The following is a 16673-nucleotide window of genomic DNA, read 5'->3' as shown; positions in this document are numbered from 1 at the left end:
TGCTTATGGATCAAGAAATTGTCTCTTTAATTTTTTTTTTTAATATATGAATTACTTTATTTCACAAAAAGTTGTAAGGATGTAACACCTATTAATAATCAAATTGATATTAAACTAAAAACTAAAAGTCAAACCATATTTGCTGATTCTGGTTCACTCATGGATATAGAGCTTCCCTGCGTGTAATTTAGTTTTTAGTTTTCTATTTAATTGATATTTACATCAAAATTTATATATATGATTGATAAATTGAGATAATTTAAAAAGTGATAACTACTATGAAAAGAACAAGCTTTACAGTTTGTATTAAAACAATATCAAGCCGTAGAACGTTTAGCCAGTATAGAACCGGAGCGGTCTGACCTAAAGCCCGAGAAGCTCAATTGGAAGCCGAAAATTAGGATAAAAGGCTGGACCGAAGACCCTAAGCATGTTGAATCTTCACTTTACATGCAAGCTAAATAATGTGACCTATGACATTCATAAAACTCGAGATAATTATTGGTTTTCTTCTATGATCTGTCAAAAATCTTTCATAAATGCTCATTTTTCAGTTTAGAGATAAATTTATTGAAATAATTTAGTCTTCTTTGAAGAAAATTTATATTAAATTCTCTCTTTTGGTTGGCCATACTCTATGGAAGAAGGTTTAGTCTTGAAAACTATACGTATAAAATCTATATTTATCATTAACTGTCAATTTTTATATAATTTTATAAAAGAAAATCTATATAATAAAATGTGCATAGTAATAGAGTTCAAATAATAAAATTGTTGGACCAAAAATAGATGTATAAACTTCAAGTCATCTAACTAATACAAAAAGATCAATCAATAGGTTGAACAAAGGATTTAATTTTAGTATAAAAAAATTATTACTCCTTTGCTACCAATACCATGTTTCATCATCACTTAATCTCCTTTCTCTTATATGTGTGTCATAATTTTATTTAAATTTTAAAAATAAAAAATAAATAGTTTTTTTATAAATACAAAAAAAAAAAAAATCATTGAACAGAAATTATGTTGTATAGTTAGACTATCATAATTCGGATTAATAATTAAACATTAAGATAATTTTAGATGGTTGATCTTGTTTATTTTGTTAATAAATAAATATTATATAGTTTAATTTATTTAAAATTTAAATATTATTTGGTCCAAATCAAATAAAACCAACCTAAATAGTTGTTCCTTCACCAAAATTATTATAGTTTGATCCTCGGTTCAATTTATGCATAAAAAATATGTATATGTATATATATATATATATATATGTATATCACCTCTTTTTGTTCTTAAAATTCTATTATTTTTTTTAAAAAAAAAATTAAAAAAAAAAAAACCAAACCCCCATTAATTTCTTTTACCCGAAAATCAATTAAGCCTACACAGAGGCCCAGGATTCCAAACCTCATTACCAAGCCCACAGCCCAAATTCATCCGTACCCGGTCCGTTTGTTTTTCTTTCCAACCAACCACCAAATGTTACCGTTTTTCAGTCCTCTCTTTTCTTGATGAACACCCAAAATCCTGGAAACCCTAATCGCCTTTCCAAGTGGAGCGTCTTTCCACTAGAGCAGAAACCACAGAGGCCTTAAACCTAATCTTGCTTCTGCCTCTTCCGTGTTGCTCTCTGTTGCACCGAGGCAGGAAAGCTTGGAGAAGAAAGAATAGAGGGGTGGTCTTGAGGGAGGGAAGAAGATAAGACAGAGCAGAGAAGTGAGGAGTGATTTTGGAGGTCTTCTTCTGAGAAGTGTGGACGGCTTTCACTTTGGATGAGAGAGGAAGCAAAATACTGAAGCCGAGAGAGGAAAGATGAAAGCAGCAGAAGAAATGGAGTGAACTTGACTGAGCTGATAAGAGAAATTTCACAACCGAAGGAAAGAATCGAGATAGAAAAAAGAAAGAAAGAGAGCATAAGGAGGCTTCGTAGGGAAGCTTTTGGCGTCAAGAGACGGGAGGAAGGTGGTTTGAAACGGAGGCACGGAGCGCGAAACAAGAGTTTGATTTGAAAGTGCAAGATAGGGAAGGAGAGAGAAAAACCGGAAGAAATTGAGAAGGAGAATGAAGATGTTTTTTTTTTTTTGTTTTGGAAGGACATTAGGGGTTTTTGGAGAGAAATTTATTTTGCAAATTTCTAGGTTCTAGCAAGAGTGCCCAGATAGTAGAGGCAGGGTTTGAAAGGGAAATTGAGGCAGGGTTTAGAAAGAAAAGGGCACAAAGAGGATCATTGGAGTCGGCTAGGGAGGAGTAACTTCAGTCAGGAGACATGAGGAGCTGGTGGGACAGACTCACACTTGGGACTTCTCTTGTTGAGCAGTAAGGTCAGTGTCATCTTGTTCTCTGCCATATAATACATGTAATTATGTGTGTTATGTAATGTTAAAATTACAGTCTACGATCATATGATTGATGTCTCGTCTCATGTTATCGCTTCTTTTTCTTTTGTTAAAGACTGCTCAGTGGCTATGTGTATGTTTACGTAGGCTAATTGATGAAAATGCTCGAGAGGTTTTGTGAGACAGACTCTTGGTTGGTTATGTCATGTTTATTGGTATCCTGATAGGCTGTTGCTTGTGATTCAATGACTAGGGAGCTAATGTTATGGATCTTGAGAAGCTGTTCTCTTTTATTATGAATTTGGCAAGCTGTTGAGAAAATTCATGGATTGGAGTTAATTTTGCTTAATTTGATGATTGGTGGGAACAAACTGTAAAGAAGGGAAATGAGTTCATGGGACTGTTTGTTTGATTGGCATGATACTGCCACTTGGCTTATGTCTCTCTCTGGTGTGACTAATACGGCTAAGAGTAAACAGTCTGTAGGTTGTTTTTCTTAGGATAGTTTTGCTTGTTATGAATGTATTATTACATGCTAAAAAACGTCAAACCAGACTGTTCGTGGAACAGAGTAGGCAATTTTTCTTGGTCTATGTAGCTTTTTTATACAATATGCTCATAACTTAAGATGCTCAATCCTCTGTTTTGTGTCATGATCCTGTGGTTTGCATGGATTTGGAAAATGCATCCTAGTTGAAGTTTTGTTTTTTTATTTTTTTAATTCTTTCTTTCTTTCTTCTTGCATATGCTTCTTTCAAAAGTCATCGTCTAGATAATTTTCTTGAGCTGATGAAGTTATTTGCACCAAGAATATGAGCATTGAAGAGTGAGGACAGATAGTGGATTCTCATTTTTACCTGTCTGGTGTTTAATTTCTCCTTTCCTTTTGGATTTTTAATATGAAGCTTAGTGAACTTTATTCAGAGGTTATTATCATAATTTCGCACTGCTGTATTAGTTAGAATGCACGCAATTTAAACCCATTCAATTAGCCTACAACCAAATCTGGCTGCTTTACTTTCTTGCCTTGTATCACTTTGATCTAGATTTTTTTAAAGACTAGTGCAGGGTTTTAGTGTTTAATATCACTTACAGTAGGATTTGTTGATAACTCCCTTTCTTATTTTGGATGAATGGAAATTGTTATTTTTGGGGGTTGCTGCACACGTGACACCTTTTAAAGGATCTTGGCATGTTTTGTTGACTGCTGCTGAGGTGGTTTTTTTTCCGTCTTTTGAACTTAGGTATTTTTGGCATTTTTTCTGAAGTCTTTTCTATGTTTCTTTAACTACTTTGAGGCCATTGTTTTGGTGTTTGGACTTTTTTTAAAATGTAGAGATCCATTTTCTAGCTTAGGTGCATATCATTCTACTCTTTTTAGACCTTGGCATGACTTAAAGCTCTTTTATTGGAAATATATTTCTTAGCTGCTATTTGGGAGTCTAAATTGAAGAGTCTGCTCAATTTTAAGGGTGATGGAATGAGAAAGGAAGTGAAACCCTTTTGGCAAGGGGCTATCTTTGCTGGCTTAGGGACAACATGGCTTGCACAAAATCAAAGAATTTTTTATGACCACAATATCTCTTTCCATGAGATATAGCATAGGGTGATCTTTTGGCATCATTATGGGTCAAAGCGAATGAAATTTCTCTGACCTGTCTATTTATGAACTCAATCGGAATTGAGAGAGCATTATTTTTGGACATTAGTTTATTATATTCCTTATAATTTTTATTTATTTATTTTTTTGGTTTATTATTGTCTGTAACTTTTCTCCTTTCTTTGTATCCTTTTCCTCTTACCTTAATAAATCTTTTTTTTTTTTCTTTTTATCAAAATGATTGAGGAACTCTGATGCAGGATGAGAAGTATTTAAACTAATTTATTCTGCAAATAGTTTAGAGAGGAATCTGGGTGAGAAACAGAAGAATAAAGATAGACAAGAAGAAATTAGAGATTATATAGACAAGAAGAAGTTAGTAATTAAGGTCAAAAGATATAGAAAACAAAATAAACTGCCAGAGATATGTCAGACATGACAATAGTCAGAAGAACGAACACAGAAAAGGTAAGAGGGACCAAAAACCTAACAAAAGGAATTCTTGCATCATCATTGTCTCTTCTCTTTTTGTTGGTGACTTCTTAGGCATTAGTTACAACCAACAAAGAAAATTGTAAAAGAGGAAATCTAAAAGATTCTAATTCTTAATATTTAACACTATCTAAACGTAAACAAAAATATTATAGTATCATAAATGAATCTAAATAACTTAAAAATACAAGACAATTGTAATTATTATAAAAAAATTCCTTAGTATAAAATTTATTCCAAAGATCTTGTTCTACATAACGTTATTCTTGGCCCATTCTTGATCTTAAACGAACTTTGGAAGATTATCTTGATTAGGACCTGTAGTCCTGCTGCAGTGCTAAGAATGTTTAGGGAGAAATCTGGCTATATCCTTCACTTTTTATTTGACCTGAAACAATATTTCTTCTCTTTGGTTCTGATCTTCCTTGGAACCTCCATCACAATCTCTCAAGAGGTAAATTTGAGATGACAGCATGGGGAAGATGGTTATGAATTGCTTGTTTGTTAAAGGCAACGGGAATTTTTTTATCAGAGAGGTGGTTGGGTAAGGAGCATAGAGTGCTTTCTTAATAGTGCATACTGGTTATCTTTGACGCAATTAGGATGAAAAAGGGAAATCTCCACCATGTCGAATTATGTTTGCTAAATATGCCTGTTTTTGAATTATATTAAGGATAGATGGATATACTGTTTTGGATCCATACTTTTCGGACACAGTCTCTTATCTTTTGATGAGATGGGAGCTGTTGTCGATATGCTCATTGATATGTAAATCTTTTGTATATAGGCGGTACCCTCTTGGTGCCACTTTTTAATGCATTTTCTTACTTTTATCTTAAAAAAAAAATTTCTATTACCTACGGGATTCTTAGCACTGAATTTCTCAGGTGGTGAACATGTCAAGTTGGTTTAGTAGCATAAGCAGAGATTGAATTCAATTGGATGGATATAGTTGAATCCATACTTGACATTCCTGTGCAAGATCCAGCAGTGGAGGACTTCTCTTCTGCCGATTTAGTTTGGACCAAGTTTGGAACAGCTGAGCACCATGACGATGTAGCACTCATTCCTTATGCACGGGCAGATGAATTTATAATTGGAGAATGCTCGAATGTAGAATGCCCAACAAGGTTCCATATTGAGAGGGGAAGAAAACGATTAAGGGGAAGCTTGAAGGAGTACAAGGATGATGAATATTTGGAATACAGACTGTAAGTTTATAGCCTAGCTAAGTTTCATATCATTTTGGATTCCATTAAGCCTGTCTCCACTAGTTGTCTTTGTTTCCATATGTGATGTAGTTTTCTGATGCAATTTCTATTAGGCTACACTAAATTATTCTTGCTTGTGGATTCTCACTGCAATTTGATATCTAGTTTTCTCTTAAATACTAATGTCATTTAGAAACTTTCAGCATTTCTGGATTTCACAACTTGGATTGCTTTCCTGTCAATTTTATGCATGCAACTTTTTCTTGAGATAAATGCCTATATGCCTAAATTAATTTTATTTTTTAAAGGTATTGGTGTTCATTTGGTCCTGAAAACTATGGCGAAGGTGGTGACATACTACCAAGTCGAAGGTATCGACTTAACACCCGAAATCGGGCTGCTAGGCCTCAATCAATGCGTGGATGTACATGTCATTTTGCCGTGAAGCGCTTGTATGCTCGTCCATCTCTTGCACTTATTATATACAATGAAAGGCGGCATGTAAACAAATCTGGTTTTGTCTGCCATGGGCCACTTGATAAAGATGCTATTGGTCCTGGTGCCAAGAAAATTCCATATATATGTAATGAGATTCAACAGCAAACGATGTCCATGATCTATCTTGGCATTCCTGAAGAAAATGTGTTGGAGAAACACATTGAGGGTATTCAACGATATTGTGGTTCAAATGCCAAAGTCAATACCCTTGCCTCCCAGTATGTCCACAAACTTGGAATGATAATCAAACGGTCCACGCATGAGTTAGATTTAGATGATCAAGCTAGCATTCGGATGTGGGTTGAAAGAAATAAAAAGTACATTTTCTTTTATCAGGATTCTTCAGAATCGGACCCATTCATTCTGGGGATTCAAACAGAATGGCAGTTGCAACAAATGCTCCGTTTTGGCCATCGTAGTCTTATTGCAGCTGATTCAACATTTGGCATAAAAAGGCTGAAGGTAATAAAATATCAACACCAGTCGGTGCAAAGCTTTAGATAATATGTTATATATTTTGAATTATTCTTTTGTTTCAAAAAATAATTTGAATTCTTTGAATGTCAGTATCCTCTGTGTACACTTCTCGTCTTTGATTCTAGACAACATGCACTTCCTGTTGCATGGGTTATCACTCGTAGCTTTGCAAAGCCTGATGTTGCCAAATGGATGAGAGCACTTCTTGAGCGTGCTCGGAGCACAGAGCCTGGATGGAAGATCAGTGGTTTCCTTATTGATGATGCAGCAGCAGAGATTGATCCCATAAGGCATGTTGCTCTTTCTCTAGAGTGTGAATTAATTTTTTAATGAAAATTTTATGTCAGAGGTACAGTTGTTTCACGCATTGTATTCACTGTCCTTTCAGGGATATATTTGGTTGTCCTGTCCTGTTTTCATTCTGGCGTGTTCGCAGATCATGGCTTAGGAATGTTATTAAAAGGTGCAGTAATATTGAGGTTCAACGAGAAATTTTTAAACGTTTAGGAGAAATAGTTCACAGCATTTGGGATGGAGTTGATACATCAATCCTCTTAGAAAGATTTACTCAGGATTTTGTTGATCAAACTGCCTTCATACAGTATTTCAAGGCCTCTTGGTTGCCTAAGATTGGTTAGACCTCTCGCTCATCTCTCTCACAATTCTCCCAATGTCTATGATGTGGAAAAGTCGTGCAAATCTTGTATTCTAGTAACATTATTTTTTCATGTGTAACAGAAATGTGGCTTTCAACAATGAGAGTTCTTCCACTTGCAAGCCAGGAAGCATCTGGTGCAATAGAAGCTTATCACGTAAAGCTGAAAGCCAAATTGTTTGATGATTCACATCTTGGTGCCCTCCAGAGAGTTGATTGGTTAGTACACAAGTTAACAACTGAGTTGCATTCAAGCTACTGGCTTGATCGATATGCAGATGAAAGTGATTCTTTCCAAAATGTTAAGTTGGAATATATTGCTTCAACTTCATGGCATCGAGCATTGCAAATTCCAGATTCTGCTGTCACATTTGATGAAAAAGAGCACCTCTTTGCCAAGGTTTTGAGCAGGAAAGATGGCAGCTTGACGCATTTAGTATGGAATCCTGGATCTGAGTTTTCCTTTTGTGATTGTTCATGGTCAATGCAAGGAAACCTTTGCAAGCATGTCATCAAGGTCAACATGTGTGAAAATCGGGAAGAATATAATCCCTCAATGTCCTTTTATTCGTTAAAAGAGATGCTTAGGAATCTAATGAAAAAACCAATGGATGACTCAGTTTCATTGGATCAGTCAATTGCTTGGACCTTCCAGATGCTTGATCAAATTAAACAACTCGTCGAATTGAATAATTCAAGTAATATTGGTGCTCTGGTAAATAATTTTCCATTGAGATGGATTTCTAAGAAACACAGAACGTCTGTCGGCATACCTGCATCTGTTTTGACTTTTCAAGCGGATTTCAAGAGTACTCCAGCAAGTGCTGGTGCACGTAAGAAGAATCGGAAGCGGAAAACCTTGTCACGGTTGCGGTGATTACTTGAGTTGACCAGTGTAGGATTGTCTGTTCCACTGTCCTGATCATGGCAAAGAGGAGTTTCTAATCACTACTTTCTTCAGCTTAATATCATTCTGGTGAATTGTGAACTCCATTCCTGCTGGATTTTTTAACTCCTCTGAGAACTCGATCACAATTCCATCCAGTAATGACTACCAGACTCTAGACGAGGATGAAACAGAGGCAAGCAAGCTGCATATAGACACACACACACACACACACACACACACACATATCTTGATCATGAAAATTCATAAATTCAACAAGATTGGATCCCTGAAATGATATTACCTGTCAAAGGTGGTGCCAGATTTTGGAAGGATTTCTGAAATGATTGCTATTTATCTTATCATCTTACTCCTTGCGGCTATATATCTTTTTCCTTCAACCTTTGTAAAATAGGCCAAAGTACAATTTTTGCTCTGAAATAAAGAGGATGGTGAAAATACATCTTGCTATTCATCGAACAGAATTATGATTTAAATATGTACAGGCCAGCTGCTTACATCAAAATGGAAGTACACGGAAAATTATATTTCATAAGTCTTTTATATATGTGTATACATATATATCATACTAGATGATCGATGATCAATGAAGCTGGATAAGACATTTCGGTTTCAACTTCATTGAATGAGGATGCTAGTGAAATGTTGGGTAATTTGAGTTGATCTTTAGAGCTCAGTTGGTGTAATGCTTAAACAAATTGTTCTCTTTATCATATATCATGAATAAATGGTATATTAGAATTTATGTAGATTTGATGCTGCATTCTAGATTGTATATTGTAATTGTCTTGAGATTTCAGCTATTCCTGCGGGTACATGAAGTGGCAATGTCAGGTACTGATTAAAAGATCCTGGAACGCCTTAGGCCTCTGGTACCTCCTCACAAAAAACTTTAGACCTCCGGTACCTCCATAATCCACATGCATGTGTTCTGATTTCCTGATGGAAAAGATAATGATTACTGTTGATGGAAGATTGTTTATCCGGCATTTTTATGTTTTAACTCTCTAGGAGGTGTTCCTCCAAGGAAAAAAATAAGTTGTGCTTTTCTTGTTATATGTTCTCTTCTTTAGGAGATAGCTCTTTTGGCTAGAAAAAAATGAAATGTGGATTTAGATCATATTTTGATGCATTTTACCATTATTAGATTCATGGAACTATAGTTATTAGGGAGATTTAGCATCTGGTAAAATGTCTGTTAATTGTTTAAGAAATTTATTTCTTATTTAGTAAGAAAAAAATATTTCTTATTTTAGTTGAGAATCTTATTTTATTGTTATTTTCATTTTTATCTAATCGTATGAGGGTATATGAACACCCTATAAATATTAGTGATGCATCATTGTTTGACAAGACTGCTTATGAATAAAAATGTATTAGTACTTACTAAATTGAGTGCCCAACAACTTTGTTATTGTGGTTAATGCCAAGCTTGTTAGTAAGGATTAAATTTATTTTTCTTTACTTCTTTTATCTTTTTAAACCTCATTCCACATTGTTATATTAAAACTCATAATTGAATGACCAGTAGTGCTAAGCTGAATTCTTTTGTTTTACAGTCCAGTTAGGAAGGAGAAATGGAAAATAAGAAGGGGAAGGAATAAGGATAATGTGGTAGCACAGTAAATTATAGAGCTTTTTTAATTTTTTTTTCCATGAAGTAAACAACCTCATTCCCTTCCCTATTCTCTTTATTCTATATCTCCCAAGTGGACCTCAAATGCTCGAAGGACATGGTGAGAGATGGTAGAGATTCGTGTTGTTAGCTCTCCGCTTAAATCTTTATTTTGTTTCTTGTGCCTTTGGTCTATATCTACAGTGTGTTCAAGTTTGAACAGATCATTACTTCATCTGCTTTTGCCTCAAATTTTCTGTATGTGTTTCATTTATGTGGAAGCTGAAGTATAACAGCCCTGCAATTTAAATGAAGATGTATGTATTAAAAATCTTAAATGCGGAAGCGTAATAAAAATTTTGATTAACATCCCTTACACAATAATAAAAAACGTACTCAAAACATGAAAGAATAAGCTAATTAAAAGAGATACTCGAAACAAAAACTATAAATAGAACTATAAAGTTTTTAGGCGTCTAACTCGTCGTCTTCCTACGGAACGGGCTCGGGAACCCCGTCTTCCTGATCTGAAATGGTTAAATAAAGAATGAGCTACACTAGCCCAGTAAAGACATTGCACTATCTCACTGCCACAGGAGTAAAGGTCGATAGAAAACAAAAACAACCAATAGAGTATAATTTATAACAAACTAATTCATTAACATAAAAATCTTTACTGTTCACTTATTTCGGTGAGATTCATAAAAATAACATATGAAAACAATAACACCATAACCATCATCAAATCATATCGGCTTTGTAACAGAACACATATCGTACTTTTGCACGTCACTAATCAGACAATAAATTTCCTCTTTCACAAGCCTACTAGTATCCATGGGGATCCATAGGGAGTCATCGCTACACGTGAACCATTAACATTAATAACTTGATTCCAGGGTCGTCCACATACCCCGTCCGGTATGGGCGCCAAAACACATAAGGTCTCCATACCCTTACCCGGATGGTATAAGATATCACAATCATAGTCCTTAAGGAGTTCCATCCACCTTCTCTGACGCATGTTGAGATCCTTCTGAGTGAATATGTGTTTCAAACTCTTATGATCGGTATAGATCTGAAAGGTTTCTCCGTACAAATAATGGCGCCAAGTTTTCAAGGCGTGTATGATTGCGGTAAGCTCTAAGTCATGAGTGGGATAGTTCTTCTCATGATTCTTTAACTGTCTGGACCCATATGCTATAACCTTTTCATACTGCATCATAACACAACCCAGGCCTAGATAGGAGGCATCACTATAAACTGTATATCCTCCCGATCCACTCGATAAAGCCAGCACGGGTGCAGTAGTCAGCCGCTTCTTTAATTCTAAAAAACTTCTTTCGCAGTCCTCGTTCTACTCAAACTTGGCATTCTTCTTTGTGAGTCGGGTTAGAGGAGCTGCTAGACTGGAGAATCCTTCAATAAACCTGCGGTAATAACCTGCCATCTCCAGGAAGCTACAGATTTCCTTAACTGATGTCAGCTTCTCCCAACCAAGTACCGCTTCAACCTTTTCGGGATTCACTGATACTCCTTCCTTCGATATGATATGTCCTAGGAAGGCGGTATGCTCAAGCCAGAATCTACATTTACTCAACTTTGCATATAACTTCTTTTCTCTGAGGACCTGCAAAACTTGGGCAAGATGGTGAGCATGTTCTTCTCTGCTTTTTGAGTAGACTAAGATATCATCGATGAACACGATGACAAATTGATCCAAGAACTCTCTGAAGACCTTGTTCATCAGATCCATAAAGATTGTCGGGGCATTGGTTAGCCCAAATGGCATGACCAGGAACTCATAGTGTCCGTACCTGGTTCGGAAGGCCATCTTGGAGATGTCTTCTGTTCTTATCTTTACTTGATGTAACCTGATCGCAGGTCTATTTTAAAGAAGACCTGTGCACCCTGCAGCTGATCGAAGAGGTCATCAATCCAGGGAAGGGGATACTTGTTCTTAATTGTAACCTTGTTCAATCCTCTGTAATCAATACACAGTCTCAACGTTCCATCTCCCTTCCTTGCAAAAGTGACTCCGGCACCCAAGGGGACACACTGTGTCTGATAAAATCACTGTCTTGCAATTCAGTGATCTGTTTCCTCAGCTCTTCCATCTCAATGCGGCTCATGCAGTAAGGAGTAACCGAAATGGGCTGGGTGCCTGACTGTAGGTCTATAGTGAACTCGACTTCCCTGTCCACTGGCAGACCGGGCAGTTCGTTCGGAAACACATCTGGGAAGTCTCGGACTACCAGAATCTCTTGAATACAAATTTCCTTCTTAGGCTTGCCTAGTAAGAGAAAATAGCAAGATTAAGGTACTAGAAGTTAAGAAAACTTGTCATCAAGGAATAAGTACTAAATGATTTTATTAATTTGTAAATGGTTCCTCGTTAGGAGGATTAAATACAACTTTCTTGTTAAAGCAATCTATGGTGGCGTGATACACCGCTAGCCAATCCATTCCTAAGATTACATCAAAATCTCCCGTGTCTAATCCTATCAGGTCTACACTCAGTTTCTTATTTGTTATCTCCACGGCACAAGCCCTGTAAATAACTTCCCTAGTAGTGTTTCACCCCCAGCAGTAGACACAAACAACAATGAATCAAGTTAATCAGATGATACATTAATTTTGGAAGCAAAAACATGTGAAACAAAGGAATGCGATGCACCAGTGTCAAATAAAACATGAGCAATATGGTCACAGATAATATACATACCCTGTACCACATCCGGGTCGGCGTCGGCATCCTACTGGGTAAGGTTGTAAGATCTACCCTAGATATGAGACCTTCCATGATTCTGGTTTCTTGGGCATTCTCTTGCATAATACTGGGCACTGCCACATATGTGACAGGTGTTGTTGAGGCGGTAGCATGGTCGGTTCCCGTGATCTCTGCCGCAGTGCTGACAGATCTTCCCACGTGCTGCCCCTGAAGCCTGAGGAGGGGCCTGGATGGCTGGTCTGGGCCTTTTATTTGGTTGGACAAGCGTGGTAGGTGCTGGCCTGCAGAACGGAGCTGAGGGTCGGGAACTCCTCGCTGGCTGAGGACGGGTGAGAACTGCTGAATATGTCTTGAGTTCCAGCACCAACAAGTGTTGCCTGATCTCCGGGCGGAGGCCCCACTGGAATCTCCTGGCCTTTCGGCGCTCATCCATCAATGTCTCCGAGGAGTATCGGCCCAGCTCTAGGAACTTACGAGCATATTCCGATACTGTCATGTTTTTCTGGACCAGTTGAACAAACTCCATCTCCTTTAGGTGTCGGATGTGCTCAGGGAGATACTCTGCATGGAAGGCCGCTAAGAACTGCTCCCAAGTGACTGGTGTAGGCAGGGTGGTCTGCTTGAGCTCCCACCAACGACCTGCTTTCCCTACTAGCATGTAGGAAGCAATGGCAGCTCTCTGCTCAAGAACCACCCCCAAGGTCTTGAAAGCTCTCTCAGTCTTCGCTAGCCAGTACTGGGCATCTTCAAAAGAGGATCCTCCTGCAAAAGTGGAAGGGTTTAGTCTCCTGTACCTCTCTATATAGCCCGGGTCGATCAAGGAAGGAGCTGGGTCTTGTAGAAGAGGGACTGGGCCCTGCTGGGGATAGACTGGGGGGCCCTGTGGTGGCACCTGCTGATATGGTGGGGGCACCGGATTGTACTATGGCGGTGTCGGACAGTACGGTGGCTGGGGCACTGGTTCATACTGCGACAGTGGTGCCGGGGGTATTGTGGTGGAACAGGCTCGTGCTGGGGTGACTCGGGATCCGCTCGCTGTAGCGGTGGCTCAACCCGTGGTAATGGGGGAGGTTCGGGTAACTCCCTTCTCTCCTCTCGACCTTGCTGGGCGGCCATGATCCTTTCCAGCATCTCGAATATTCTGTCCACATCTTCCCGAAGCGAATCATCCCAGGCTGCTCGGTTTAGTGGGGGTCTCCCTCTCCTCATTTCTTTGCACCTGTATTTCACACGGAAGAGTTGAGTAACGATTTATCGGTGGGTATTTCTCTAAGCATTATTGTGTAAGGGATGGGTCCGAGGAACGCGGCTCTAATACCACCTGTAACGGCCCCGAAATTTAAATAAATATGTATGTATTAAAAATATTAAATGCGGAAGCGTAATAAAAATTTTGATTAACATCCCTTACACAATAACAAAAAACGTACTCAAAATATGAAAGAATGAGCTAATTAAAAGAGATACTCGAAATAAAAACTATAAATAGAACTATAAAGTCTTTAGGCGTCTAACTCGCCGTCTTCCTGCGGAACGGGCTCGGGAACCCCGTCTTCCTGATCTGAAATGGATAAGGAATGAGCTACACTAACCCAGTAAAGACATCACACTATCTCACTGCCACAAGAGTAAAGGTCGGTAGAAAACAAAAACAACCAATGGAGCATAATTTATAACAAACTCATTTATTAACATAAAAACCTTTACTGTCCATTTACCTCGGTGAGATTCATGAAAATAACATATGAAAACAATAACACCATAACCATCATAAAATCATATCGGCTTTGTAACAGAACACATGTCATACTTTTGTACGTCAATAATCAGACAATAAATTTCCTCTTTCACCAGCCTACTAGTATCCATGGGGATCCATAGGGAGTCCCCGCTACATGTGAACCATTAACATTAATAACCTGATTCTAGAGCCATCCTCATACCCCGTCCGGTATGGGCACCAAAACCATAAACCTCAATACCCCGTCCGGTATGAGCGCCAAAACACATAAGGTCTCCATACCCCGTCCGGTATGAGAGACCACGTTCCCAGTAGGGTTCCCTACGGACCAGGTCCGTCCACCATCTCTCAGGATATCTAGTCAGACTGTCCACATTATCCATTTATCAATTCACATAACCTTTTTGCCATTTTCCTTGGTCTCAATCATTCAATCATACACAACATGTAAACTAGTAATTGACACCAAACAAGATAACACAGTATCGGGTACATCATGATACAAACCATAATAAGAGAAACCATGATTCATGCATACGAGACCATAAAATAAATACATCAAATATCATATTGCATTTAATACTGAAAAATAGATCAAACAACAACTGACTAACAATGTATCAGATTCGAGCTCCATTGACAACCTCAATCAATTATACATATCTATAAAGTCACAAAATACCATTTAATTATTTATTAAACTTTAATGCCGTGATATGAGGTAGGGTGAGAGATCCTTACTTGTTTCGGGGTCTAAAATCGGCTCTACGGTGCACCTACGGGCTGTCCCTAAATTCCCTGAATTTTTTTTGGAAAACTGAAACGCACTACCGATACCTGCACGTGTCCCAAAAAATCTCAAATCAGACCTAGGGCCCTTTTCGGCCAATATCGAAATTCTGACACGGCGCTCCGCCGTGCTCCGGCAACGGCACCGCCGCCTGCGACGGCGATCAGCCTCGGATTGGCCGTTTTCGGCTGAATTCGGCCAAACTTGCATCGGTTCCTGCGATAAAACAACCCTAGGGCCCTCGGTGGCAAAAAAATCACGAAAAACTAATACTTACCGGCGGCGGTGCTCTCGGGTGCGACGACTTCTCCGGCACGAGTCGCGTTTTGATATTTTGCTCCGGTCAACCTGTAGAGAAAAGGAAAGTGATCACAGTGGTATAAAAATTGCATCGAACGGAGGCCGGGAAGGGCTTCATCAGAGGCAAAAACAGAGGGAAGCCGCGGCGGCACCGCTGGACTTCGGCAGGGTTTTTCGGCCGATTGGCCGGTGGTTTGGCTCTGGTTTGGCCATAGACAGATTCAACATCGAAAAACGAGCCAGGGGGAGAAAATTTACCTCGATTGGCGGTCGAAAAATTCTCCGGTGCGGCGGCGGTCGACTCCTTTGACATCTGGTTCTTCTTCTCCGGCGAGGCACTGGCGGCTAGGGTTTGTGGTCGGGTGTGGGTGGGGTTATTTATACCCTTCCCCTTTTAATCTCAACCGTCCATCAAGTTTTAATCTGAACCGTCCGATCGTGATTTATTTGGGATTAAATCTGGATCATCCATCGCGATGCAATCTGGGCCATCCGTGCCTGATTGAATCTGGGTCGTCCGTACGCGTGAGATCTGGGCCGTCCGTGCGCTCGTTTGATCTGGACCGTCCATGTGCGCGGGAACGCATCTGGGCCGTCCGATCGCGTGCATGCGAATCGCCCACGTGGTCCGTCCCGTGTCAGCGTTCTTTGCCACGCGGCGTGTCCTGGTTGGCTGGGGCTGCTGACGTGGCACAACTTTTTCAAATTGCGTTTTGACCTCCGGTTTCCGATTTTCTTTTCAAAAATACCCCCAGAATCTAAATTTTCACCCTTTTTTTCCCAAAATCAATTTCAATTAAATCCAAAAAATAATTTGACCTTATTTTATTATTATTATTATTTTTATTTTCATTAAATTGAATTAAATTGAATTAAAATCTTATAAATTAAATATATACAAAATAAAACTAAAATTCAAATATAAAAATAAAAATAATAATTTGGGTGTTACATGAAGGTTATATGGCTGAAAGTCAGCAGCTTTGAATTTATGATTGTAATTGCAAATGCAACATTGGGAGGGCTTATAGAGCAGCCTTTTGCAAATCCAAAGGGATTTGTCCAAAAACCTGATGGGTATGAAAAGAGATGAAGTTGCCAAGAGGAGGAGGTGTTTGAAGAAATTCTATTTGAAAGTAAGGGTATGTATTTGCAGTATATTTAATATTTTTGGGTTTGAGACATGCTTATGTTGCATTTGGTTCTGCTTTATTTTATTTTTATTTTAGTTTCTATATTTAATTATTTAATTGAGCTCCTTACCCTCATATTTAATTTTGTAAAAAACATACTTAGGGAATAATGAGTTATAAA

General features: G+C 38.3%; 1 protein-coding gene across 1 annotated transcript; it reads left to right on the top strand.

Annotated features, from left to right (window-relative positions):
- The first annotated feature begins 1484 nt into the window (after window positions 1–1484).
- On the top strand, window positions 1485–8636 carry LOC110811404 (SWIM zinc finger family protein). The gene is made up of 6 exons (XM_022037900.2): window positions 1485–2327; window positions 5322–5645; window positions 5954–6605; window positions 6711–6910; window positions 7009–7253; window positions 7359–8636. The coding sequence occupies exons 2-6, from the start codon at window positions 5377–5379 to the stop codon at window positions 8150–8152; spliced, it is 2160 nt and encodes a 719-aa protein (XP_021893592.2). The 5' UTR covers window positions 1485–2327; window positions 5322–5376; the 3' UTR covers window positions 8153–8636.
- The last annotated feature ends 8037 nt before the right edge of the window (window positions 8637–16673 follow it).

The sequence above is a fragment of the Carica papaya genome, chromosome 3, assembly GCF_054855325.1.
Source record: "Carica papaya isolate Zhongbai chromosome 3, ASM5485532v1, whole genome shotgun sequence".
Lineage (NCBI taxonomy): Eukaryota > Viridiplantae > Streptophyta > Magnoliopsida > Brassicales > Caricaceae > Carica > Carica papaya.
The sequence above is the reverse complement of the archived record's forward strand: the minus strand, read 5'-3'. Positions and strand labels throughout refer to the sequence as shown.